The following is a 22,752-nucleotide window of genomic DNA, read 5'->3' on the forward strand; positions in this document are numbered from 1 at the left end:
AGTACGAATCTTGAGCTTCGACACGGAACATTGATAATTTTACCGAGGAATAATCAAAACTACCTATCACTTTTTTCTCTGATTTTTCAAACGGAGCACCATGTAAAAAGGCCAACTGTAAAGTTTACTGGAGTTTTACCCCAACACCTGCACACGTATTTCAGCACCATCTTCAAGAGGAGTTTAATCTTCCTCTTGAAGATGATCCTTGGTGAATGAAACACGTGTCGAAATGTTGAAAATAACGGAAGATTTAATATCCCTCTTGAAGATTATCACTTGGTGAATGAAAGACGTGTCGAGTTGTTGAAAATTGACAAAAGATTTAATCTTCATTTTGATTTGATTGTATGGTGATTGAAACACGTGTCGTAGAGTTAAAAATAACGGTTTGGTGGTGTTTGGTATAAACTGAGAAGAATAATGACAAAAAAATCAAAATTTGTTCAAACTTAGGCAAAATAAGAAATGAAATGAACTTCAGTTCCGTGTTCAGAAAGTGAGAAATCTCTCAAATTCATTATTAATTTTTTGTTGTTTGTGTGCCAGTTGTTTGCGGTATTATGATTTTCTAAATTGATATTTTGTGAAGCGTTAAAAAATTTTGGATTTCATCTATAACCACAAGATGACGAGTGATTCAAAATTGAAATTTTACGGTCCGTGTAATTAAGTTTGAACGTAGTTGTTATTAGAGTGATTGAAAATATTGTTTTTGGACCGTTTCAGAAATGAATAGAATGAATGCAGTTTATATTTGATCATGCATATAATTAGTTGTTTATTGTCTTTCTTCGAAAGAATTTTTCATTTCCTCAATCGCTGGAATAAAGTTTTCCTACTAAAAATTTTCTCCCAATTTGTAAAGTCGAGATGAAAGCCATTCAACTAAGGAAACGGTAGGAAAACCTATCGTTGATTAATAATTCTCGATGCTTCTCAAATAATCTCATCAAAGAAAAGTTCTTCCTCATTAACTTATCTTCGAGAAAAAATTTAATCAGGAAGTAGAGATTTCATTGAAGGAATTCAAACAAAATGTAAAAAAATCCAGTCCCGGTAATCCTAACAAATTTGCGTCTTTTTATGAGCTTGACGTAGATCAAGTGCTCAAAATATAATGAAATGGCGTTGAGTTGCCTTGTACTTTTTAAGTCATACAATGATAATAATCAAACTAATTTTGAATTCGACAGGAAATGAGTAAATTTTTTAGTTGAGTTGTACTTATATTATCGATGAATAATGAATGAAATTCTCAAATGGACATGATACAGAATGTAGCCATTTTGCGTTCCATCGTTTGTTTTTCAAATCAACGCCTATTAACACTAGAGTAAATAGATAAATATAATCAGTTGTAATGCTACACAATTTTTTTGGAATGAAGATTTTTTGTTTTCTTCTTCTTCATCAATTAATAAATAATGTGGGACACTTCCAAAGAAAGGAAAAAAGAAACTAACTACAATAAAAACTCTTTAAAGATATATAGAGCATACACAAAAGTTTTTTCAGATACAAACGAAGAAAAAAGTGAAACAACTATTTTCACATGAACGTTGAATAACACGAAAGTACCTATAAGAACTTTCGAAACAACTTCTTATATATGAACATTGAATTATATGAAATTTGTATTGAGTTTATACTCTAAACATTAGTTATGAAATCGAAACAGATGTCGTTCATAGGAACGCTATAATATATGAAAGAGTATCAATATAAAATTTCACTTACATCATCTTACAATATCATCCTTGATGATGTACTTCGACGTTTCATGATATTACCTCTTCAGCACATCTTTCGATAACATCACAAGACAGAGCACTCAATTCATCTATAATATTACGACTTTTTGTCACGAATGAGTTGAATCTACTCATGAAGTGATGACAGAACGTAAAGACATATCTACGATTATTTGATTTAATTTCAGTCATCTGTCGTATACTTTTCATTGAATGGGGTTATTTTTTAACTATAATTAATATAGTATTCCTACAGTTGTATCGCCAAAAGCATGCAGGAATTGCCTCTGTGAAGAATCCTGCACTGACACCTGTCAGATATAATACAACGCCCTTCGTGGTATTAGCCAGGGGAGTAGTTTTCTGATAGGTGGCAGTCCATTAACCTACTGCGTAGGTGAGAAGAGACTGGCCTGAACGAAATGTTCTTTTTGATAATATAATTAGTAATTCAATATGACCGGGTTAGATGTCGATAACTTGTTGCATTATAAAAAAAAGTTTCAGATTGACTATTCTATCGAACTGACACGATTTGTTATTGTGCAAGAAGTTTGAGACATATGAATCTTTTGAATATCGACGTCATCAGGTAGACAGTTTATTATTGTATAAGTAAATGACAAAAGATCCTAGAAAATAAACCTAAGAAAAGTAATCTTCAGGAATTTTCAAATCGTATTTCAGTTCAACTATTATGCTGTATTGTCAAGGCTTTTGTATGGTCGAAATTAAACAAAATAATTTCAGCGAATCGTGCCTTTTTGTGGGCTGTAAATAGTACAATTAAAATCATCATGAATGTGAATATCCATAGTCGAAATCTACAGCAAATTCAAATCAAAGAAAAATCGCCGTTTTTGAAAAAGTACTAGTCTCTCGAAATGCCTCAAGCATTTTTCCTACACTTCAATAAACAACTAATGTTCTCTTCCATTGAAAAATCAATAACCAATAATTGATTTGGACACTGGGAACAAGAAAAAGGAACGTCCTGTCTATCAATGAAATCAAAATATAAACAAGGTTTATTACTTCTCAAACACATTGGGTATTCCTTGCGATTTATATCTTTTTCTCATCTTCCGCGTTATATGTATCTCAACGAAATGATAAACTGTATCAATATTTGTTTAGATCCGCGTTTAAAAATAATACAAAACACGTCTGGTCAATTATTGTATCGAGTGTGTTCCTTTCCCGTAATTCTAACTTAATCGCGACTGAATGCGTTTCGGTAAATAAATATACCTGTCTAAACATGTTTTTGATCTACGTGGGATCTGGCTCGTAGGTCCACACAAATGCGTGGTTTACACAGAGTCGTACCCAATTAAGGTTAAATAATTATTTTCTTTGCTAAAAATGTTCCGTATACTTATTATACCTGAGTAAAACAATTGCTAGGCACAGTCATCTTTTGAGTGGGCAACTAGTTCAAAGACGTATTTTTTCACACTTTGAAATATATGATCCTCGCGTTTCCCTTGTTAGAACTTCTAAGGGTTGCACGCATTAGGAAGCTGTTTGTTTGGATTTTAAAACGATCCCTTTCTCATGCTCACGCCAAACATCTAAAGGAACAATCTCTGACTTCTAACAAAACAGTTTTCGTAATTTGTTTGAATCTCTTTTCACTCAATTGGTATCTTTAATTCCCGGAACGTCCAACAAACAATCATCGTTGTGAGCTATACAGTAGAAACTCTTTTCAGCGATTTTAAATAACAATGATGACCTGCATGCCCAACTATAGGAGTAAAGTTTCACTTTCCAGGGATAATTTTGTAAAATCATGAAAGACTATCCTCTTTCCAATTATTGCAAACCCTTCATTTTCCGTTGTTACAAACCTTTACCAAAAAGGCTTTGATATCAAAGTCATTATAACATTTAACCTTCCTCATGAAATTCACAATGGATATCGAAACAAACTACCCCTAATCACCTCATTCTTCATAATTTCCATTACAAATTTTCACAAATTTCAACTGTCCTTTCGCATACTTCTGTGGTCCGAAAATAAAAACATCTCATAATCATCCAGGGAAATTGTATGCGGTTTTGAAGTCACTAATCTACAAATCTTTCGGATCTAATAAGTTTATTGGGAACTTCTCTGCTCCTCTACTCGACTCACTATTTTTAAAATCCTCGAAATCACATTGTAGAGATCATGCTAATCAACAAATAGTTCAGGATTTATATTTATAAAGTCAACGGTAAAATGAACCTGAATGGATGATATTCAACATCAGAATGGCATTTGCAGTAAACCACCAGGTGCTCCAGAACTTACATAGGTCAGACTACCAAACGCGGGTCCAACTGAGCAAGTGAACATGCCTGTCTCAAAATTCAATCCATCCTCTGTTATCATTATCTAGCAGACTACAACAAGTTGGAAAAGACACCCGGATCAGTTAGTGAAAATTTTACTTTGAAAATATAAAGCATTTGCTTTGTCAAGAAATAAAAATCCACACAGCAGTGGAGTTATACTGCTAAAAATCTATAGAAACGACTACCTACATATAGGTACAAATCATGTGTTGTCATACAAAATCAGCAAAGAAATCCTGTAGAATAATAAGTATTGGCTTTGAATTCAATAAAAGTATTAACAGGCATGACGATTCACAAATGTTTTTGAATATTAATATTTTTATTGTTATTATTTGTCAGCAAGGTTAATTCAATCGATCATGTTCCTAAATCCTGGAATCTATTAACATATCTTTGACTCTGTTGAATGAACAAATGCCTATACACTGAATTTTATTGGTTCTACAGTTCGTGACAATATTGCACACTAAACAAATTCACATTCTTTCTTGTTATTTCACATAATGAAATTATTTCCATTACTTTCATTATTATGAAAGTTGTTACATTTATCAATTTCTCATGGGAGTTTTGAAAGAGGAACAACTTTTTCTTCGACATTTTTCGAATTTTAAAACCTTCCACTATCTGAAAAATTTTAAAAATTGTAATGAAGAATATATTCTGGCAACTTTGTGAGAATTTCTTTGGACAATTTACGAAACCGCACGTGTTTCGGTTTAGTAAACTGCCCATCGTCATCTGTCAATTCATATGAACTATTTTGCATTCCTTTGTTCTGGTTTAGATTCGATCCTATGGTCCGAAGCAGATAAACTAATGAAACCAACTTCATGTCGGTCTGCAAAATGCAACTGCAACTTCATCAGTGCCGTACAGTTCGCTTCTAGTTCAATTTAGAGTTTGAAAGCGAGAAAAGTTGAATATCCTCGGGTCAGCCCCAACTAGGTTCGAAATACGCCATCGTTGCTGGATTCATTACTGCTCTTTTTGGTTTTATTAGATCGACCGTCCTCGTCTGATTGCTGTAGTCCATAAAGTTTTTTGTTATTAGCATGTCGGAGTTTAGGCTTTGAAAAAAGTTTATTTGGCCGTCGAGTAATCGTGATATCCTGCTGATTCGGTCATTGGGATATATACATTTTCAGGGAATGTAATTAAGAATTGTAATGGTGTTTTTGTGGAGCTATCGATGTGATAGTCGACTTCTTTAGGCAGCGGAGTAATGAATCATTTTCATGAGTGATGAATGAAAGAATGAAAAAAGGGTAAATTATTCAGGTATTCCATTTATCAAATTGAAATATGCAGTATTAAGGCCATCGACACCTCTTCTAGTGTTAACACTATCGCATTTGAGGATATATATAATTTCGCTCAAGAGTTTTTTTGAATAAATATGGTTGAACATCTGGAATAGTTGAATGATCAAGTTCAACGAAGGCTGTGAGGTTTTTATATTTAGTTTTTCAGAGTATCATGTGTTCATAAACTCGTGTTTTAAAATACCGTCCGGTTTGACCCACATATCATTTGTGACATCTTCCACAGTTCAATTTATACAGTATATTGGATCGTATATCTTGTGGTGTTTTCGTTTCGTGAAAATGTATTTTCATTTGAAAAGGCCACTTCAATTTATTCGGTATTGAGTAGCATTCCAAGTTGTTCAGATATATTTTCTACAAATTGAATTTTGTGATATTTGGGTTTCAACCCTGTATTTTGGGAAGAGGAACTTCTTTCTTTAATTATTTTTCTAATAAGGGCTCTAGGAAAATTATTTTTACTGGGTAATTATCAATTAATTGGAGAATTTTGTTATAGAATTATATTTTGAAAATTAACTTTAAAATCTCTCGGAAAAAGTTGGTTTATAATACCAGTTTACCATTAAAATTCGGTTTGCATTTTTAATCATTTCAGTATCTAAAAATGCTAACGAATTGTTTCCTTCCATTCCAAGAGTAAATATCAGTTTTGGATGAAAACTATGAAAAGTAGCTAATATTTCAGTTTGTTTATTTTTTTGGAGTGGAAGTAACAATATTGTCAACATATCTTTTGAAAAAAGGCAATGAATATGAAAACTTTTTTTATGCATATACTTTGTAGTTCTGCAATAACCAAGTCTGCACAAATGGGTGCAAACTTGGTACCAACATTCACAAAGGCTAAAACATTATTTCCTACAATGCTGTGTTCACATTTCTGAAAGAACCTGGAAAACTGCCAACGAAAGAGAAAATAAAATTAACAAGTTTTACGAAAAATACCCATCACCTTAAAATAAATACATTTCTGAATGCGTTCGACATTGGTAATATGATAGGATACCAACCTCAGTTCGAACATAACAGTTATATATCTGTTAGTATTTGTTTTCCTTTAACCAGCATGTCTTACTAGCCACGTCAGATCCGACAAGAATATGAATAATATTTATTATGTTGCTCCATTGAATAACTGTTGATTCAGTTTCTTCGTTATCGTGGAATAACTGGCGCAGTTGGTTGGATACTCGAAAAATCAATTCAAAAATGTGCATGCACCCTCATCATGATTAAACTGGCACATAACTTTTTTTGTCCTACATTACTGCTATAATTTTTTTTGTTTGAAAATTTCGTGAAAAGTCATTGAAATCGTTGAAATCTTTGTTGGTGTCACTGTGGTTGTGATGCACTGTTTAGGACTTTTGGTGTAGTACTGTGGTTGTTGACCTGAACTGAACGATTAATAGAATTGATGTTGGATGGAAAATTGTACTTCAAGGTACATCCGAATGCTTCAAACAGAAAAGGCGTTCGAACCAGCATCTTTCATTGGCATCGTTTCAGGCTTTTCCAAACATGTCTTACATGAAGAGACTTGAATTTTCGGGAGGCTGCGTTCTGTCTCTGTTTCGAAGGTGATTGAATAGCAGGACATATAGTTTGTACTCGCCCGAATATGAATCCATATCGTCTAATCTACAGCTTATAATTCAGAGTATAATGAAGGTCAAAGCCCTATGTCTTTTTGCCATGACCCGTCGACCTTCTGCTTCGTGTCTTCTTCTTGTTTTTCTTCGTGGATTATTTCGTCCGGTGCGCTACCAGCATGCCTCAGCGGGGTTTCTTCGTCGATTTATCGTTAAAACGGCGGAAAATAAGGAAAAATTCTCCATCGCTATGAATAATGGATGCGGAAGAACATTAGCCGGTACAAATTGAGATCTGCGAAAGAACTCCCATTTGAATAAAATGTACGAGTGACGTGAAGGAACGTTCTAGTGGATAATTATCTGTTATCTGATTCGATCCATCGCGTTTCCGTGATTTGAATGGGCTATGAAACCCATTCGGTGATGGTATCGATGGGTTTTAACGGTGGATTGATTATCGTGGTCGGTTTACCTAAGGAAAGACGTGATTTACCGGAATCCGTAGTGCTGTTCCATCGATTTTTGTATAGTTCCAATATCCATTGATTATGATTGTGGCCATATGAAGTTTATCCTATTTTTTCTCTTTGATGAGTTGTCAGTCCGCCTGCTTAATTAAAGGAAAACCTACAAAATAAATCTGCAGGTTTTGTCGAAAAAGTCTCGTTAAGTAATTGTTTGAAAATTTTTCATTCTATACTGTATCTGACTGAGACTCTATAGTAGAACTCAGAGCTACTATTCAAGGCTACATGGGGGGACACGTTAATTCAGAAACATCTCAATCCGTAAAGTATGAGGTATGAGGTCATTATATTCTACCAGTAGGAATAAAGCACGCTCATCACTAAAAACCGGACACCCAAACCAACGCTGTAGTGAATGCTGTGAGGAAAACTATAGTAGGTACTTCGTTCGTTGCCTTACCGCCTATGAGAATATCTACCGCAGTCGTAGACGAACCGTTAGGTAGAAAGATCTGCAGACGACGGTCAATAAACCCGAAAAATGTCCTAAACACAGTTAACTTAATCCTTGAAAATTTACTCCCTTTGATCCAGTCACAGTGATTTGAACATTTTACATCCGTTGATGAATTTTCCGATATTTTGCAAAAAACTACTGAACTACTAACTTCATGTAAATATTTTGAATGACAATTTTACATAAATCACTAAATCTACAATGTGTCATATTTGGAAACAACGGCACGATTTGTTAAAAACTTACTCAAATAAAATATATTACGACATTTTCAAGTTGTTTTTTTTTCTATACGCTCTGAAAAACCCTTTTTTGTCAAGAAGTTTCTGAAATTCCGGAGAACTGCACATCAAAAATATAAAAGTGTACACTTTTATTAGTAACGTGTGTCATTTCTTTCTATGGAGATACAGTACTTTTATACAAGATTCAGTACATTTTGAACCTTAAAACACTTTTAGTACGTCTTTTAATGTTTTATTGTCATTTCACCATGTTGTTTATCAGATAAGGCCAAGTGGCCATATCAAATAGTCACCGTTTGATGCTCATACCATGTGTGTTATCTTCGACAAATCATTCTTACATGATCATTTCAACAGTACACAACTTTTCCATTCAATCTAGTACTTTTTTTATTCACCTTCTAGTACTTCTTTCTAAGGTTGTGGTAACACTGAATCCTATTCTTAAAAGGTTTCTAAAAAGTATATCTCAAGTGATTCATACAGTTTGATTCACTGTGTAATTATATTTGTGATTTTTCGGGACTGTTGACCTTCGTTCATTTTAAATTTCTCAACGTTTCGACGATACGAGTGTTGCCATCTTCGGGTGTTTAAAAATAATACTGTTTAAATAATATCAAGTGTTACGTTAAACTGATTTCTCAATATTCAGTTTGATATTCAGTAGTGAATGAATGCCTCCTTCATTAGCCAGGATCTGCGAGAAGATTTTTGAATGGCTGAAATAAACTGTTTCAATATTATTTCATTTTGATAATTTCATGGCAAAATTTCACGAAACTAATCAATGTTATTTTGCTTACAAAGAGAATCTGATATTGGGGCTGCTCATTTGGAAGTTATTCATCTAGAAAATTATAAAGCTTCTTTCATTTATAAAATCAAGGGTCCATTACCCATTTTTTTATTTTTCCAACGTTTTTTTTTTTGTTACCTTTTGAAGGTAATTCCGATTCCGGCGTGAATTTAATCAGTTTGAAAGGTTTTTAATTGTCTCACTTTTACTGTGCGAAGCTAAAAACTTAGTACAGATTAGTAGAAAGTTTTTCTGTTTACTTTTCATTTACTAATGGGTTTATATGCGAATTAGTTTCAATTGGCGAATTTATGAATCAAATTTATCGTTTCTAACCCTTGTTACACTCGTGAAGGAGGGTTTTTTACTTGGTTTCTGATGTTGACTCATGTATTTGCAAGCAAAGTTGAACACCAATATCTGTTAACGAAAACGATAATAGTAATGTAATTAGATGATACTAAATTCAGAGATCAAATTCATTTATAATAATTTCAAGTTTTTCTGTTTTCATCAAGTATATATTAATAAATTTACTTTGTTCATCTGCCAATGATTTTGTTCTTTTGTTTAAACTATTATTAATTTTTTATCTTTAAAATTGTCACCTTATAGGCAAAGTACCTAAAGAGAGTGATAAACAGTCATGAGAGAGAAAATCAAAGATATGTGTGTCATTCTTAATTTTAACAATATAAATATCCCCCAAGGAGCAGTCCTGGCCCCATCGTTATTCATCATTTATACGAACGAATTCACTACATTTTTACATTGAGCTTGTTTATAAATACACGATGCATTATTATTGGTCTGTGTCAAAACACAACAGATACTGATATTAAAGCGGCTGATATTAAAGCTTGCTTTGCAACTGAGTCTGGGGAGTCAACACTTTATTTTGAGATTTTTACTGAATAGTTTACAAAACCATAACACGTGTTGCACTGTACTTCAAATAATTGTTAGGTTTTCGAGTATTCTCAATGTTTCGAATATCAATTTTTATTCAGGCTGTTGCCTTAAAATTTCCAGTAGCATATCAGCTTGTTACCTCTCTTATGATTTGTAAAGTTTCATTTTAACTACAACAGATTAATTTTTTTCTTTCCCAGTTGAACCAACAAATTTTTTATTTCCAATTGTGACACATGGACTCAGTACTAATTTTGTAGGAAATATAGTTTTGATGTTTCCAATAACGATCTTTTTCAATTTCTGTCAAATGTAACAAACGTATTCAACTGGATATAATTTGGTAGATTAAAAATCTGTTTTTTCGTTAACCAGCTGTCGCACCCCTACGAACGACAACCCTCAGGAGTCGAAACTTGTGCGAGCTAAGGATTAACGAAGTCTTACCTTTTAACGTGTGATTCCTAACACGGCTTGGACGATAGCAAGTGAAAATCGATCGTTCAGCCTGGGGCTTGAACCACCGACCAATACGGTGGTCAATTCGAGTGAGTGAACAAAGCACCCGCGTCGAACCGACCAGCTACCGATCAGTAAATTCTTATTGAACGAAACGGCCGTCACATAAGGGTTTCCATATAGGAAAAGTGATTTTGAAAAATCCATGTCTTCAGTTATTCAGTTTTTGGATTTCGAATCTTCGATTAATTGATTTATTGTAACTATATTATCAATTATTATGGCAGTACCCTTTTTAATAGTTTTCATTTCATCCAGAGATTGTCCGATGATTTTTTTTTATACTTTGATAATCGCTGTTAGAAATATAAGTTCGAGTTTTCTTTTTTCCATTTCTTTTTTTTACATGCTTTATATGAGCTTCACCTGTATGTATGTATGTTTGTCTGTAATTCTCCTTTTCATTTCATATCGGGATTCATATTTGACAGAATTATCGACATTGTTGCTTGATCTATTCGCGGACAGATAGCGCTGTTCGTAACCTCCGTGATATATCGACATTACTGCTTGATCTAATTTAAAACACGCTTTTATAGCATACGAAACTAATAAATGAAAAATAATATAGTTTAAAAAACTAAAATACGCGCTTTTGAAAAACATCGAACACACGCTTTTAAAAAACATCCAACTAAAAAGTTAAACATATTTTTTTTTAAATAAGCTTAAAACAATAACGAACGAAAAACTCTTGTATTATTGTGAAAAAAACGTGGGCGCTTCGTGCCATATTTTTTGTATATCAAGCGCCTGTCGCTTTATTCACAATAATACTAGTATTTTTTGTTCGTTATTGTTTTAAGCTTTTTTTTTAATATTTTCAACTTTTAGTTCGATGTTCTTTAAAACCGTGTTTTTTTATGTCTTTTAAACTATGTTAATGTTTCTGATTGATTTGGCCGTTACAAGATTGTGGAGATCAAATCAGGAGGTGTAGTTAATGAAATTTTTCCATTCCTCAGTTTATACTTTACTTGTGTTTTTCGAGAAAGTATCGCACACCGTTTATACGAGTCTTGACGAAGTGAATGAGTGACTGGTTGACGTTGACAAAGTTCGACGGCCTCGTCTGACATTCAACACACATACTATACCGTAACAAATCAAGTTCATTGCTGCGAAAGATATCGAAAAAAGTCGACGTGAAATAGAATGTTGTCGATGTGATCGGAAACAGTTAGTTATTACATTACATTAACAATTTATTTTTCCCCATGTCGTTGTTGATTTGACTGGCATTATTAGGAACTAGTATGTTGGTTCAATGACCTTAGAGGTTATTAATTATCAGTTTTTCACCAAGTAGACGTATTTTGAAGCAATCCAAGCACGAGTACAAACAATAGATTTCTACCGGGCCTATTTTGGGTCTATTGCCGACCATTCTGAAATACCGGTATTAGGGCCCAACGGGCTGGACCTAAAAGGCCTAGCGAATGCTGACACTTGGATAATCTCATATTCTTATCTGTCGATATAAATATTCATTTATTCGTCTACATTATTGTTGTCGTCTTCAAACTGACCTCCATCAGATATTATTCACTTGTGCCAGTGCTTCCAACTCTCGGAAACACTTTTTAAACCCGATTTTTGGGATAACCTGTAGCTCTTTCAGCGATGCCCTTTTGATGTCATCTTTGCTTTAGAACGACGACCCTTTGGGATTCTTCCTGTTATTCGAACTGAGAAAAAGTCACACGGAGTCAGGTCTGGCGAATATGGTTGATGAGTATTGTTACAGTATTGTTTTTAGACAAAAATTCACGAACAAGCATGACATGTTTTTCCACAAATCCGGGCTACATTTTTAATTGCTTCACGCAAACGGCATTGAACTTGTAGGTACTACTCCTTAGTGACCGTTTGACCTCGTGGTAAGAATTCATGGTGCAGTATGCCAGTGAAATTGAGGGACACAGTGAGTATAACTATCTCCTTTGACCGCACTTTTCGATCATTTTTTGGTCTTAGCGAGCCAAAATGCCTCCAGTAGGACGTTATAGCCGTTTCGTTTTCTGTAATACCACATTTTATTAATTCTGCGTCGTCATTAACTTCATTTAGTGACTACTGAACAACTTCCATTCATTTCTACTGTTTTTGTACCAAATTCACCAATTTTGGAAGAAATTTAGCTAACCTGCCCTTCTTACCCAAAATATTCAACCAATTAGTATGCCAATATCATCAGCGATTTATTTTATTGTGATTCGGCAATTATTCATAACCTTTTCTTTCACTTTTTCTACATTTCTAACGGTTATTGATGTGCTGGGGAGTCCAGGGCGATTATCATCTTCAACATCTTCACTGTCATCTTGTTAACGCTTCTACCAGTAAACTCTTGTTTCAATAATAGCATAGTCACCACAGGCTTTTTGATACAAAAAGCTCTTAAGAACACGTCTAACATTAGCACTTGCCACAGACAAACTAAGCAATTAATTCAGCTGAAAATTTGTATTTGGACCCGGACTCATCAGGCATCGAAGTCTGAGTCCTCAGTAGAAGATTTGGAACTAGTTTCATATAACATCAAATACGTTTGGAACTATTAAGTCTTATGCCTCCTCATCACTCAAGTACTGATTGTTCCTGTAAGAACAGAGATAATTCGGTTTTCAGTTTAAAGGCCTCTGCCCTGTCTTGGGTTTTATTTTGTTCATCATAGTTACCTACCCTTAAAGTTGATTTAAAGATTAATTATATAGGGAAAAACGAAAGAGAGGTATTTTGCAATATAAATACTTTTATTATTATGTTTTCTCCATTAACACTATTTCTGGAAGATATAAAAAAATATTGTCGAAAGATCAAAAAATAATGCGTCGATGACCATTGAAATAAAGGCTCCGTCTCTGAATGAAACCTTTCAAGCATGGGGGAACGGACAAGGAATATCTCTTTTCGATATTCGGATTTACTCGAATGAGATGAAGGGAATTGGAAAGAAAATATTTTCAATAACAGTTCGTTTTATGACTTACTTCTATATTTCCTCTCTACCCTTATATGAGATATGTGCGGCCTTATTCGCACAGCAAACGAGATGAGGTCGTTCAAAATTGAATTTTCTTTCGTCTTCGAACTAGAAATGATTTAAAATGGTGTAGCAGTTCTGAGAGAGAAGCATCATCGGGACCTCGGAAGTTCGTGATCATTATTATACTGAAGAAAGGTTAATTGGGTAACAGGATACATTTTTCTTGAAAAAAAAACAATTATTTTCATATCCGACGTTTCGGATTTAATTAAATTGAATTCGAAACGGCGGGAAGAAAACATTGGTTTTTTTTAAGAAAAATTGATCATGTTACCCAACCAACCTGTTTTCAGAAAAATTATTTTATCACTGAACTAGTTAACTGATTATAATTATGTATATATTGCGGTTCAGATTATCGATAACATTGCCACATGGCGTAACTTTTTAAAATAAAATTTTTCTGAAATCAATTTTATTATAGTCCTGGATAGAAAGATTGTCATCATTCTAGAAAGATTACATGAATTTATTTCGAGGCGATATTGACCTTTCGAGGATTGTATACAAATTTTGGCATAAACAGGAACATTTTTCAAATGTCATGTCGTGACCTCTTCAGAGTTGAACTTTTATCGAATGAAATGATAAAAGAGACATACAACTATTTTTTTCATCAGAAATAATAAATATCACATATGGATGAATATTGTCAAACTGGATATATTTGATTCTTTTACATTGTACACAGATGATACATGTTATATGCATACATACAGTGAGCACCATATGTAACGGATAAATTCATTTTACACGTTATTAGCCATTTTCAAGGAAAACCCTGTAACACGGCGAATTATGTATTCGAAAAGACACACTGTGACATAAAAAATCCCCCCTCCTTCACCCCCCCCTCAACGTCACAGCCACCCTCCCTAATTTTTTTAAATGCAAAAGGGGTCAAGTGATACCTCATTTTGAAGGGTATTCAATTTTCTGTACAACCATATCTTTATTTTTTAATTTCGTGCATGCGTCATAATGAAACAAGAAATTCAAAGTGTTGAAAGGTATCACGTAGGTATTCCATTGAATCTTCGTCCGCTGTACAATATGCTATGCACCTTCAATTTTTTTGTTTTGTTTTTACCAACCGTTGTTTGTCCGTTGTATACAGTTGTACTACATATTGTACTTATCTCTTTTAAAAAATCTTTCTGAAGTTCTCTATAACTAATTTCGTTTTTTTCTAATTGTGAACAGAGAAAAGTCACATATATTTGTCGGCTTATTCCGGAACGGATGCACAAATTGATGACGCATATACATTTTTTTGTTGCCTCAACTATACGAAACTATCGTTTTGGGACATGATACTTTTTACTACAATAACCACACGTAATCTTGAAGGAGGATTTCAGACAACCGATGTTACTAAAAAGAACGTTAATGCCCGTGTAATTTTCGTTTTCATCAAACATGCCGATCAAACCCAAAAATGTTATTTCTGAAAAGGGAACCTTTCCGAAAAACACCATATTTTGCTAATATTCGCATTTTTGCTTTGAAATAACGTAGAACGTGTTCAACAGCGGCACTTTGACTATCTTGACATTCTCGGCTTGTAATTTTCGCTTTGTAGAAAGCACTGGAAACTGTAAAATTAACCCGGCAAGAGACCGTTTCTAATGAGACTTGCGTAAAAAATAACCAAACGCCATGAAATTAACGAGGAAGATAGAGACGGTGATGGAAGGTAACTGCGATTTAGAAAGGTAATCCTAATGATTTGGTCTCGTTTCGTAATAAGAATCGAATTAAATCTATAAGGAAGGGATTGTTTCAGATCTTTAGCCGGAAATGCAGTCGAAGACCGAGAAACATCATTATTATTAATCAGTAGGAGTTACGTTTTCTGATTTTATATTAATTACATCATTGTTTTTTTTTGGATCACGTAACTTTTTTTATACATAATGATCCACAAAAATGTTTCAACCGCATACAGTGAGTGAAATAGAACTTGTTTATTTTTCACTCGTGGAAGAGTTGTATTTCTCATTTCAAATTCTAAGCTAAGATGTTTTCAAACTAGAACTTGATAACAATAATACTACGACGATGCTACATAAGCTATTATTCTATTTTTCATAAGTGGCAGAAAATTTGTTGAAACAACGATTTTTTAGTTAAAACTTGCATAATTTTGACCAATATTTTATCCAGACATACAGACGACAGGAGTCTGAACAAAAAATCTGAAACTCTTCAATACAATGATCGGATACAAGAAACCGAAATGAAAAACAAATTTCCACGCACTTCACTGATTCACATAACCTCACGAAAATAATCCTGCAATTCAAATTCCACTTTGAATACCAATAATTCATATATGATATCCAGAAATCTCAAGATCATATTCGAAACATTTTTAATTCTAAATCAATGAAATCGAAAACTGCTATCTCATTTCAAGGCACGATAGATTTCAACAATGAAATCCTATCGTTGAAAATATGAGTTTAGTCATTTACATAAGTTAATATATTCGAGAATTTTGTATTTAATAAAACTACACTTTCAAAAAAAAGTTCTTGTTGAAATTTCTTGTTGATCAGGTAATAAAATGGATTAAATTTTATATCTTTTTTTTATTTTACATTACCAATCGAGTATGCTGTTTGCTCTCATAGTACTGCTTAGTAACGGAGTTTTTGTTAGAAAATGAAAATCGATCCATAAAATTTTGAAGTTTGTGGTATTACTTTTGATAAAGTTTCAAAACTTGTTCGAAGTACATTGAATACTATTGTTTACTGTATCAGATACTGATAAGACCACAATTAAAATGCAAGTTATCAATATCGTCATTATTCTTTATTGTTCTGCAATTTTTTCGGTCTATAAAAATAATAATGATGAGTCAACATTATCTTGAAAACTTTCAAAGTTAATGACTAATCGTGGTTGTTATATTTAGTATTTATATGCACTTACCTTCCAAGTTCCAAACGAAAACGATATTATCAAAAGACTTGCTAGCGAAAGATGAGAGTTGAAATTTACTCTTACAGTGTTCCTTTAATAACTAGATTTATACTATAAATTTAACGTATATTGAGAATTGCAAAAAATACCAAAGTTCTCGGTTTTTTCAAATAAAAGAACTTGATTCAAATTCCAGTATTTTTCAACTAAAACTTTTATTTTGTACTGAACTAGAACACTGGCGACATCTAATCCAATCGACATGTACTTTGAAAGAGAAGAAATCAAGTTGCATGTATAACGGTATAGCTTAGTTACACATCATTTGAGTCGTTTATTTTTACATAACAGCATCATTACTATGAGAAAAAAACCGGTCGAACCAAATTTTTATCCACTTGACTGGGCGATAATGGCCACATTCTCAAGTTCACTGGGACAACAGTTATGCAAGATGTATGCCATTTCCGTGTGTTTAGCTGGCGCATGCTGAGAGGCTGCATGAAAGCTGAGAACAGATCTACAGAGTCTGTCGAAAAGTATGCAGAAGGTAATAAATTGCGAGCTGTCAGTTGAAAGTTACTGTAATAAAATCATCAAAACAAACTTCAGTCGGTCGATTAGTGAGCGAACTGATTCAGTTGGGCAGTTTAGAATTAGTTGCAATACAAAAAACAACGACAGGGTGATGAAAAAGAGCATCACATAATCTCTTGATATATGATGCTTTGCTAAAGAAAAACTAATTTTGTGTTAGCGATAACACAAATTGTCAAATCACAAATCTGAAATTTCATTGAGTAACAGTAAGTTACAAATTCATTTGGTGTTCGTTAACTCTTGTTTCTTCTTATGAGCTGCATTTCATTTTTGTGCTAATTTCACTTTGATATTATCAATTCATTACAAATTCTTTAACAAATTCCAGTTGAATTCTCAGTTGGTATCGTAGTTTAAACCTTGTTGATTTCATATTATTAGGTTGTAATTCTGTTATTTTGTTTTGAAGAAATGTCCAATTTACTAAAGCATTGAAGAAAACGATTCCTTTGATGATCTGTTTTCTTTTTGAAATTGCGTAACACTAAATTAATATACGTCAGGTAATAAATTAGATATCAATTCTATTCGTCAATGTTGAGTTTGGTTTGTTCTTTTTGTTTGTGTTGATTTTTTAAGTTCAGTTAGGGAAGGTTTTCTGTTCTGGTTTGAAAAGTTTTTTTTATTAAAAATTTTTGAAATTTTAATAGGGAAGGTTTCCTTTTTTATTGTTTATGAGGTATGGTCAGTTTTTTTTTTTTTTAGTTGATCGAGTTCAATTCATTTTTATGTAAATTTATGTAGTTTAATCTTCTTTTTAGGAATAGTTAATTTATGGATAGAACATTAGATCAAAAGATATATTCATGGATAATAAATAACTAGTAGCTACTTCAAAGAAAATATTTTGACAAATTTTCTGGTTTACGACGGTCTAAATTGAAATGAGAAATCTGCTCCCGTGTAAGGCTTTCAATCGTCTGAGACGTGGAATATTCTGTTGTAGAATATTTCATTTTATGGATTTCAAATTACATTTTATGAATTTGGAATTACATTTTTAAATTCGAGTCAGTTCTAGGTCCAATTTTTTTGCGGGGTATCGTTAATTATTTTTTTTCTCTTCCTAGACTTGTGAGAACCGTTTCAGAGTGTTTTGCAATAATATTTTGTCATTGGAGCTTAATTTGGTAAAACCCTCTTAGTAGCTCGAACAATAGTGTGAGAGAAATCAGGAGATAATTGATGGAACAAATCAGGGATACCAACTAAATTGAGAATTTTCTCCCATTCTAGCATAGAAAAAAGCATGTTCTCTAAGAAAATGACATGTTTATATATCAACTTTTCATGAATCTCAACCGAATTAATTATCTATTTCAAATCAATTGTTGAACAAAAGGCAATTTTCAAGCGGTTTGTTGTTGTTTCCAACAAGCCTGACAAGCACCATACGAAACCTGTTACGCGTGTTTGCGAACTGATAACCCTGATATCTCATATTTTTGCCCAATTAAGATACTCTTGAGGCATCGTGTCGATCCTTTTTCAACAGTGGTTTCTTAGTCTTCCTTTTACAGCACAACCGTCGACACACATTCTGGCGACCTTATCGGAAAAGAAAAAAATGCCCGTCTCGTAGAATAAACATTAACCAGTAACGGTACCATGGCCGCGTTGTTGAAGCTTCCTCGTCGAGTCAATGACTTTCAGTCCTAAATTGTGCATAGATTGCAAGTCGGGCTAATCGAGTGACGCCGTAACTAGAACTAAAACAAAAGAATCGTTCTTTAACGGTTTCTCGAAAATCGATCACCCGAGGAGTAAATTATGATTTTTTCTGCGGTCGGAATTATCATTATTGTTCGTTTCGTATGACTCGTGAAAGGAGAGCGTCTAACTGTATTTCGCATTGAATGAACGACAATTTATATGTTGCAAGAAAAAGCCGGGAATTGTAAAGAACAGTTTTTGTACGTGTGGAGCGCGAACAATATAGCAATTGTTCGAGTAAGGTCTAGTTTACGCCTCAAGTATATTAATACTATTAAGGATTATTGTAGTCATCTCTTGTAACAGTTGCACAAGGAAAGGAAAACAATAGTTTGAAGGATCGTGGTTACTTAATGTTTAATTAAAATCATTTCCTTATGAACGTACTGAATAATTTAGATGAAACATTGATACATTGAAGCGTCAATATGATATTAATTTTGCCAATGGCGCCGTCAGTAGAAAACAATACATTTTTCAATTTTCAACTTCTTCGTATCTAAGTCACAGTTCAAACTGTACATTAATAGCTCCAGAGTTGAAGGCAAGTGAAAACTATAGCAAAACGAGTTCTTCCCAATCGATTTTTTGCTCGTGACGTTAGCGTTATTGTTCTGACTCCAGCGAAAAAAAATATCTACTCTCTGCATAATTTTTCTTCATGTCATATACTATTTCAGAATATATTCTAAATGTATCATTAGCAAGCGGAACAAAATTTCGGTTACAGACATTATAAAAAACAGAACAAAAAATCGTGTTACAGTTCAACAAAATACATAACCTGGTTTCTGAAAGTTTCTATTATGTTTCTAATATAGCTTTTTTCGGTGATCAAATAAGTAATGAGTGTTCTCGTAAAAAGTGATTCTAGATTTTCAAACACATTCTTCTGCATTGCTGTATTATTTGGTTGTAAAATTTTGGTCTTTACCCGTTTTCTGCTAAAGAAGATATAAAGAGAAAGCAATTACATAAGACATCAATATATTGATTTTATCGCCAATAAAAATCAGTAGATTCCCATTGAACCTACCAAGAAATGGTTGTATCATCGGCATAATTAGTAAATTTTGGAATCAAAATATTTTTCAAAATTCTGTTATTCGCACAAAATCACTGACAAGTTAACAAATTTACCCCATTCTTGAAAATCAGAATGTATATTCCCTACAATTGAACAATTGACTCAATCAATAAATAATTAATATAACTATAACGAATACCAAAACATTCATTTTTCCTTTCATGAATAATTTAGTCTGATTTAATCTGCTCCTGGTGGAAATTTCCATGGAATTCGAAAAACGATTAAGAAATTTCAATAAGCAATCACAAAAGAAATCCCCGAGTTGATGAAATTTATTAAACCTTCTAAGGGCTCCCAAAACAGCGTTATATTAATCATCGCTTTCGCAAAGCACGGACAAAAACAAAAACCAACGTTGATCTCCTCTTTTTGAATAAAATAGCAAAGTAAATTGCTCTAGCGGAAATTAAAAAATAAAGATCACTAATTAGGTCATTATACATTTTTTCAATGATACTGCGTGTGACTGTGTGTGACATATTGAGATTAGGTTGCCCTCGAAAGCCAAATCATACAAAATCAAGAATAGGTAACATACCGATATTTTTGTGAGCGAAAAATAACTTTTCATACTGAGTTATCACGTATGCCGAATATTTTTCCATAGAATTAATAAAAATTCAACTGAACGACTTCACGCGCCACAAACATATGTCAGAATTCAGTGACGTTAAAAGCATCTATGAAGTAGCACGGCGTGTTACGAAGTGACCAGTTTTGAATACATTTAAATTTGGAGTGGCTTTTATTCTATTTCATTTGCCATTTGGAAGATGTTTTTTGAACAAAAGTATGCAAATAATTACCCTCATTTGAACTTTGAAATATTTCACATGGTCTTCCTGACAATATTTTATGAGAAAACATTCGCACTAGGAATCACATTTCAAAAACTAAGACCTTACCACTCCAAGTAAGAAATTCATGACACGGTAATGCGATCTGTTTATGTTTAGCAGAACATTTCATCTCCAAATCTAGTAATGAAGTAGCTACTCCTCAGTTGATAAAGTTAAGCCACTACATCTCTATTCTATACTAACTTCAGTTTTTTGTTGCAGCAACTTTTCCGATCTCAGCAGTCGCAGGCGACCACTCCAGGAGCAGCTCAGCTCCAACTGCTGCAGCAGCAACAGCAGCAGTATCTGGCGCAGCAGCAGCAAGCCGCCGCTGCTTTTCCACAGCCTCCGTACTTGGTCAACCCGCAACAGGAACCTTATTTGATCACAGCAGGAGTTCCGCAGTACTACGGAGTGGGGCCTTGGGTGTATCCTGCCCCTCCGGCAAATCTCATCCAGCAGGGGGCTAGTAACGGAGCCAGGAGGCCTCTCACCCCCAACGGGACAGCAGAGGCGCAGCAACAAGTGCAGGTAAGGTGGTGTTGAGTGGTTTTGAGTCTTTGGTGAGATGCTTTTTCTTTTGGACGAAATATAAATTCGCAAAAGGAAATACTCTGGGACATTTTCCCAATATCTTTGAATTTTTCATACTATTTTAGTATTATTTTTCTTCAAACGTTACAACTTTTCCATATCGCAATTTTTACTCAACTCTTTCATAACTCTATAACACACACTTAGCAAGGAAATCTAGCATGTTTCTACCATCAGGCATGGATTTTTCACAATGTATTTCATTATTGTAGTAAAAAAATAAATGAGAATCATGAAAAAAAATCCGTTTCGAAGTTATCTCGGGACAAAAAAAGAAACACCCAAATATGCTCGCGAGAAAGTACCTTCATCTGTTGATGAATTTGACAATTGGCGGAACTAGCCAAACGTCACTCCTATGCTCAATCCCTAAAGAGATGGGATGAAATCAAAGGATTCAATCTTGCCAGGATCATCCTGGGCGACCCTGGAAAACTGGCGCCGAAGAAATATCCGGCGATAATCAGGAAAAATCAACGCTTAACAGTAGGATTTCTGACTGGCCACTGTCGCCTAAGGAAACACCTCCACAATATAGGGCTAGTGGACAAACCTCTATACAGGATGTGTGAACAGGAAGATGAAACTGTTAGGCATGCCCTATGCGATTGTCCGGAGTTATCGTCAATAAGATAGTGTGTGTTCGGCGAGTCTGGGCCTACACCTGCCGATATAAAGGATATGTCTCCCAGAGACGTGTCCACCTTCCTGGAAAGGACAGGATGGACGATAACCTAGGAGAACAACTCCTTGGGAGGATATACAATGGGTCACATGTGACCTAAGTGCTGTGGGCCTACACTCACCCTCCCTACTCTACAGATACAGATACTATGCTGATATAAATCTGCATTACAGCTACCTGCTCGGTCATTAATCAGTTTTCTTGGCAGAAATGTAGGCGATTCTGCAATTTTCAGAAACACCACCAGAAGAGCGGATAAATATTCTGACAAACGTCCACCGTACTCTGGCATTGGTCTGCATGGCATGACATGAACTAATAGAACTACCGGACAGGGACAGGTTGACTATATATTGAGCGCCAAAAAAAAATCAAGAGAAACTAAACAGTGAATGAGTGTGTAGCATTAGGCACTGAATCGGTTGTGTGATTACAGAAATCTTTGGTACGTAACCATATCGGAAAATAACTCGATAATAAATATAAAGAACAAAGTTTTTTACATGTTATAGCATTTAATGGACAAACTAAATCCAGAAGAACGTCCAGAAAAGGACTGTACAAAACTAGTGCAAACTAGTATAAGATTTGTTGGAATTTTGTCACGTCGTAAATTGAAGATGATTTAACCAAAGACAAAGTATGACTTATCCTTCAATGAATCAAGTTAGAAAGAAGTCCTTGGAAAACAGCTTCAGAATTTTACAAAATCATCGGAAATGTAAACCTTAGAGGAAGATTTGGTCAGAGTTGTCAGCCGTTATAA

The 22,752-nt window shown here is 33.9% G+C and overlaps 1 protein-coding gene across 9 annotated transcripts in view; it reads left to right on the forward strand.

Moving 5' to 3' along the window:
- Positions 1–22,752, forward strand: part of LOC111517713 (maternal protein pumilio) — a 402,140-nt gene that overhangs the window by 348,897 nt on the left and 30,491 nt on the right. For all 9 annotated transcript variants that reach the window (XM_074175054.1, XM_074175059.1, XM_074175057.1 and 6 more), the window contains one exon: positions 20,930–21,238. In XM_074175054.1, the coding sequence (XP_074031155.1) occupies positions 20,930–21,238 (309 nt within the window). The remainder of the gene's footprint in view (positions 1–20,929; positions 21,239–22,752) is intronic.

The sequence above is a fragment of the Leptinotarsa decemlineata genome, unplaced genomic scaffold, assembly GCF_025532065.1.
Source record: "Leptinotarsa decemlineata unplaced genomic scaffold, Ldec_3_MD MMD2_tig00000882_RagTag_RagTag, whole genome shotgun sequence".
Lineage (NCBI taxonomy): Eukaryota > Metazoa > Arthropoda > Insecta > Coleoptera > Chrysomelidae > Leptinotarsa > Leptinotarsa decemlineata.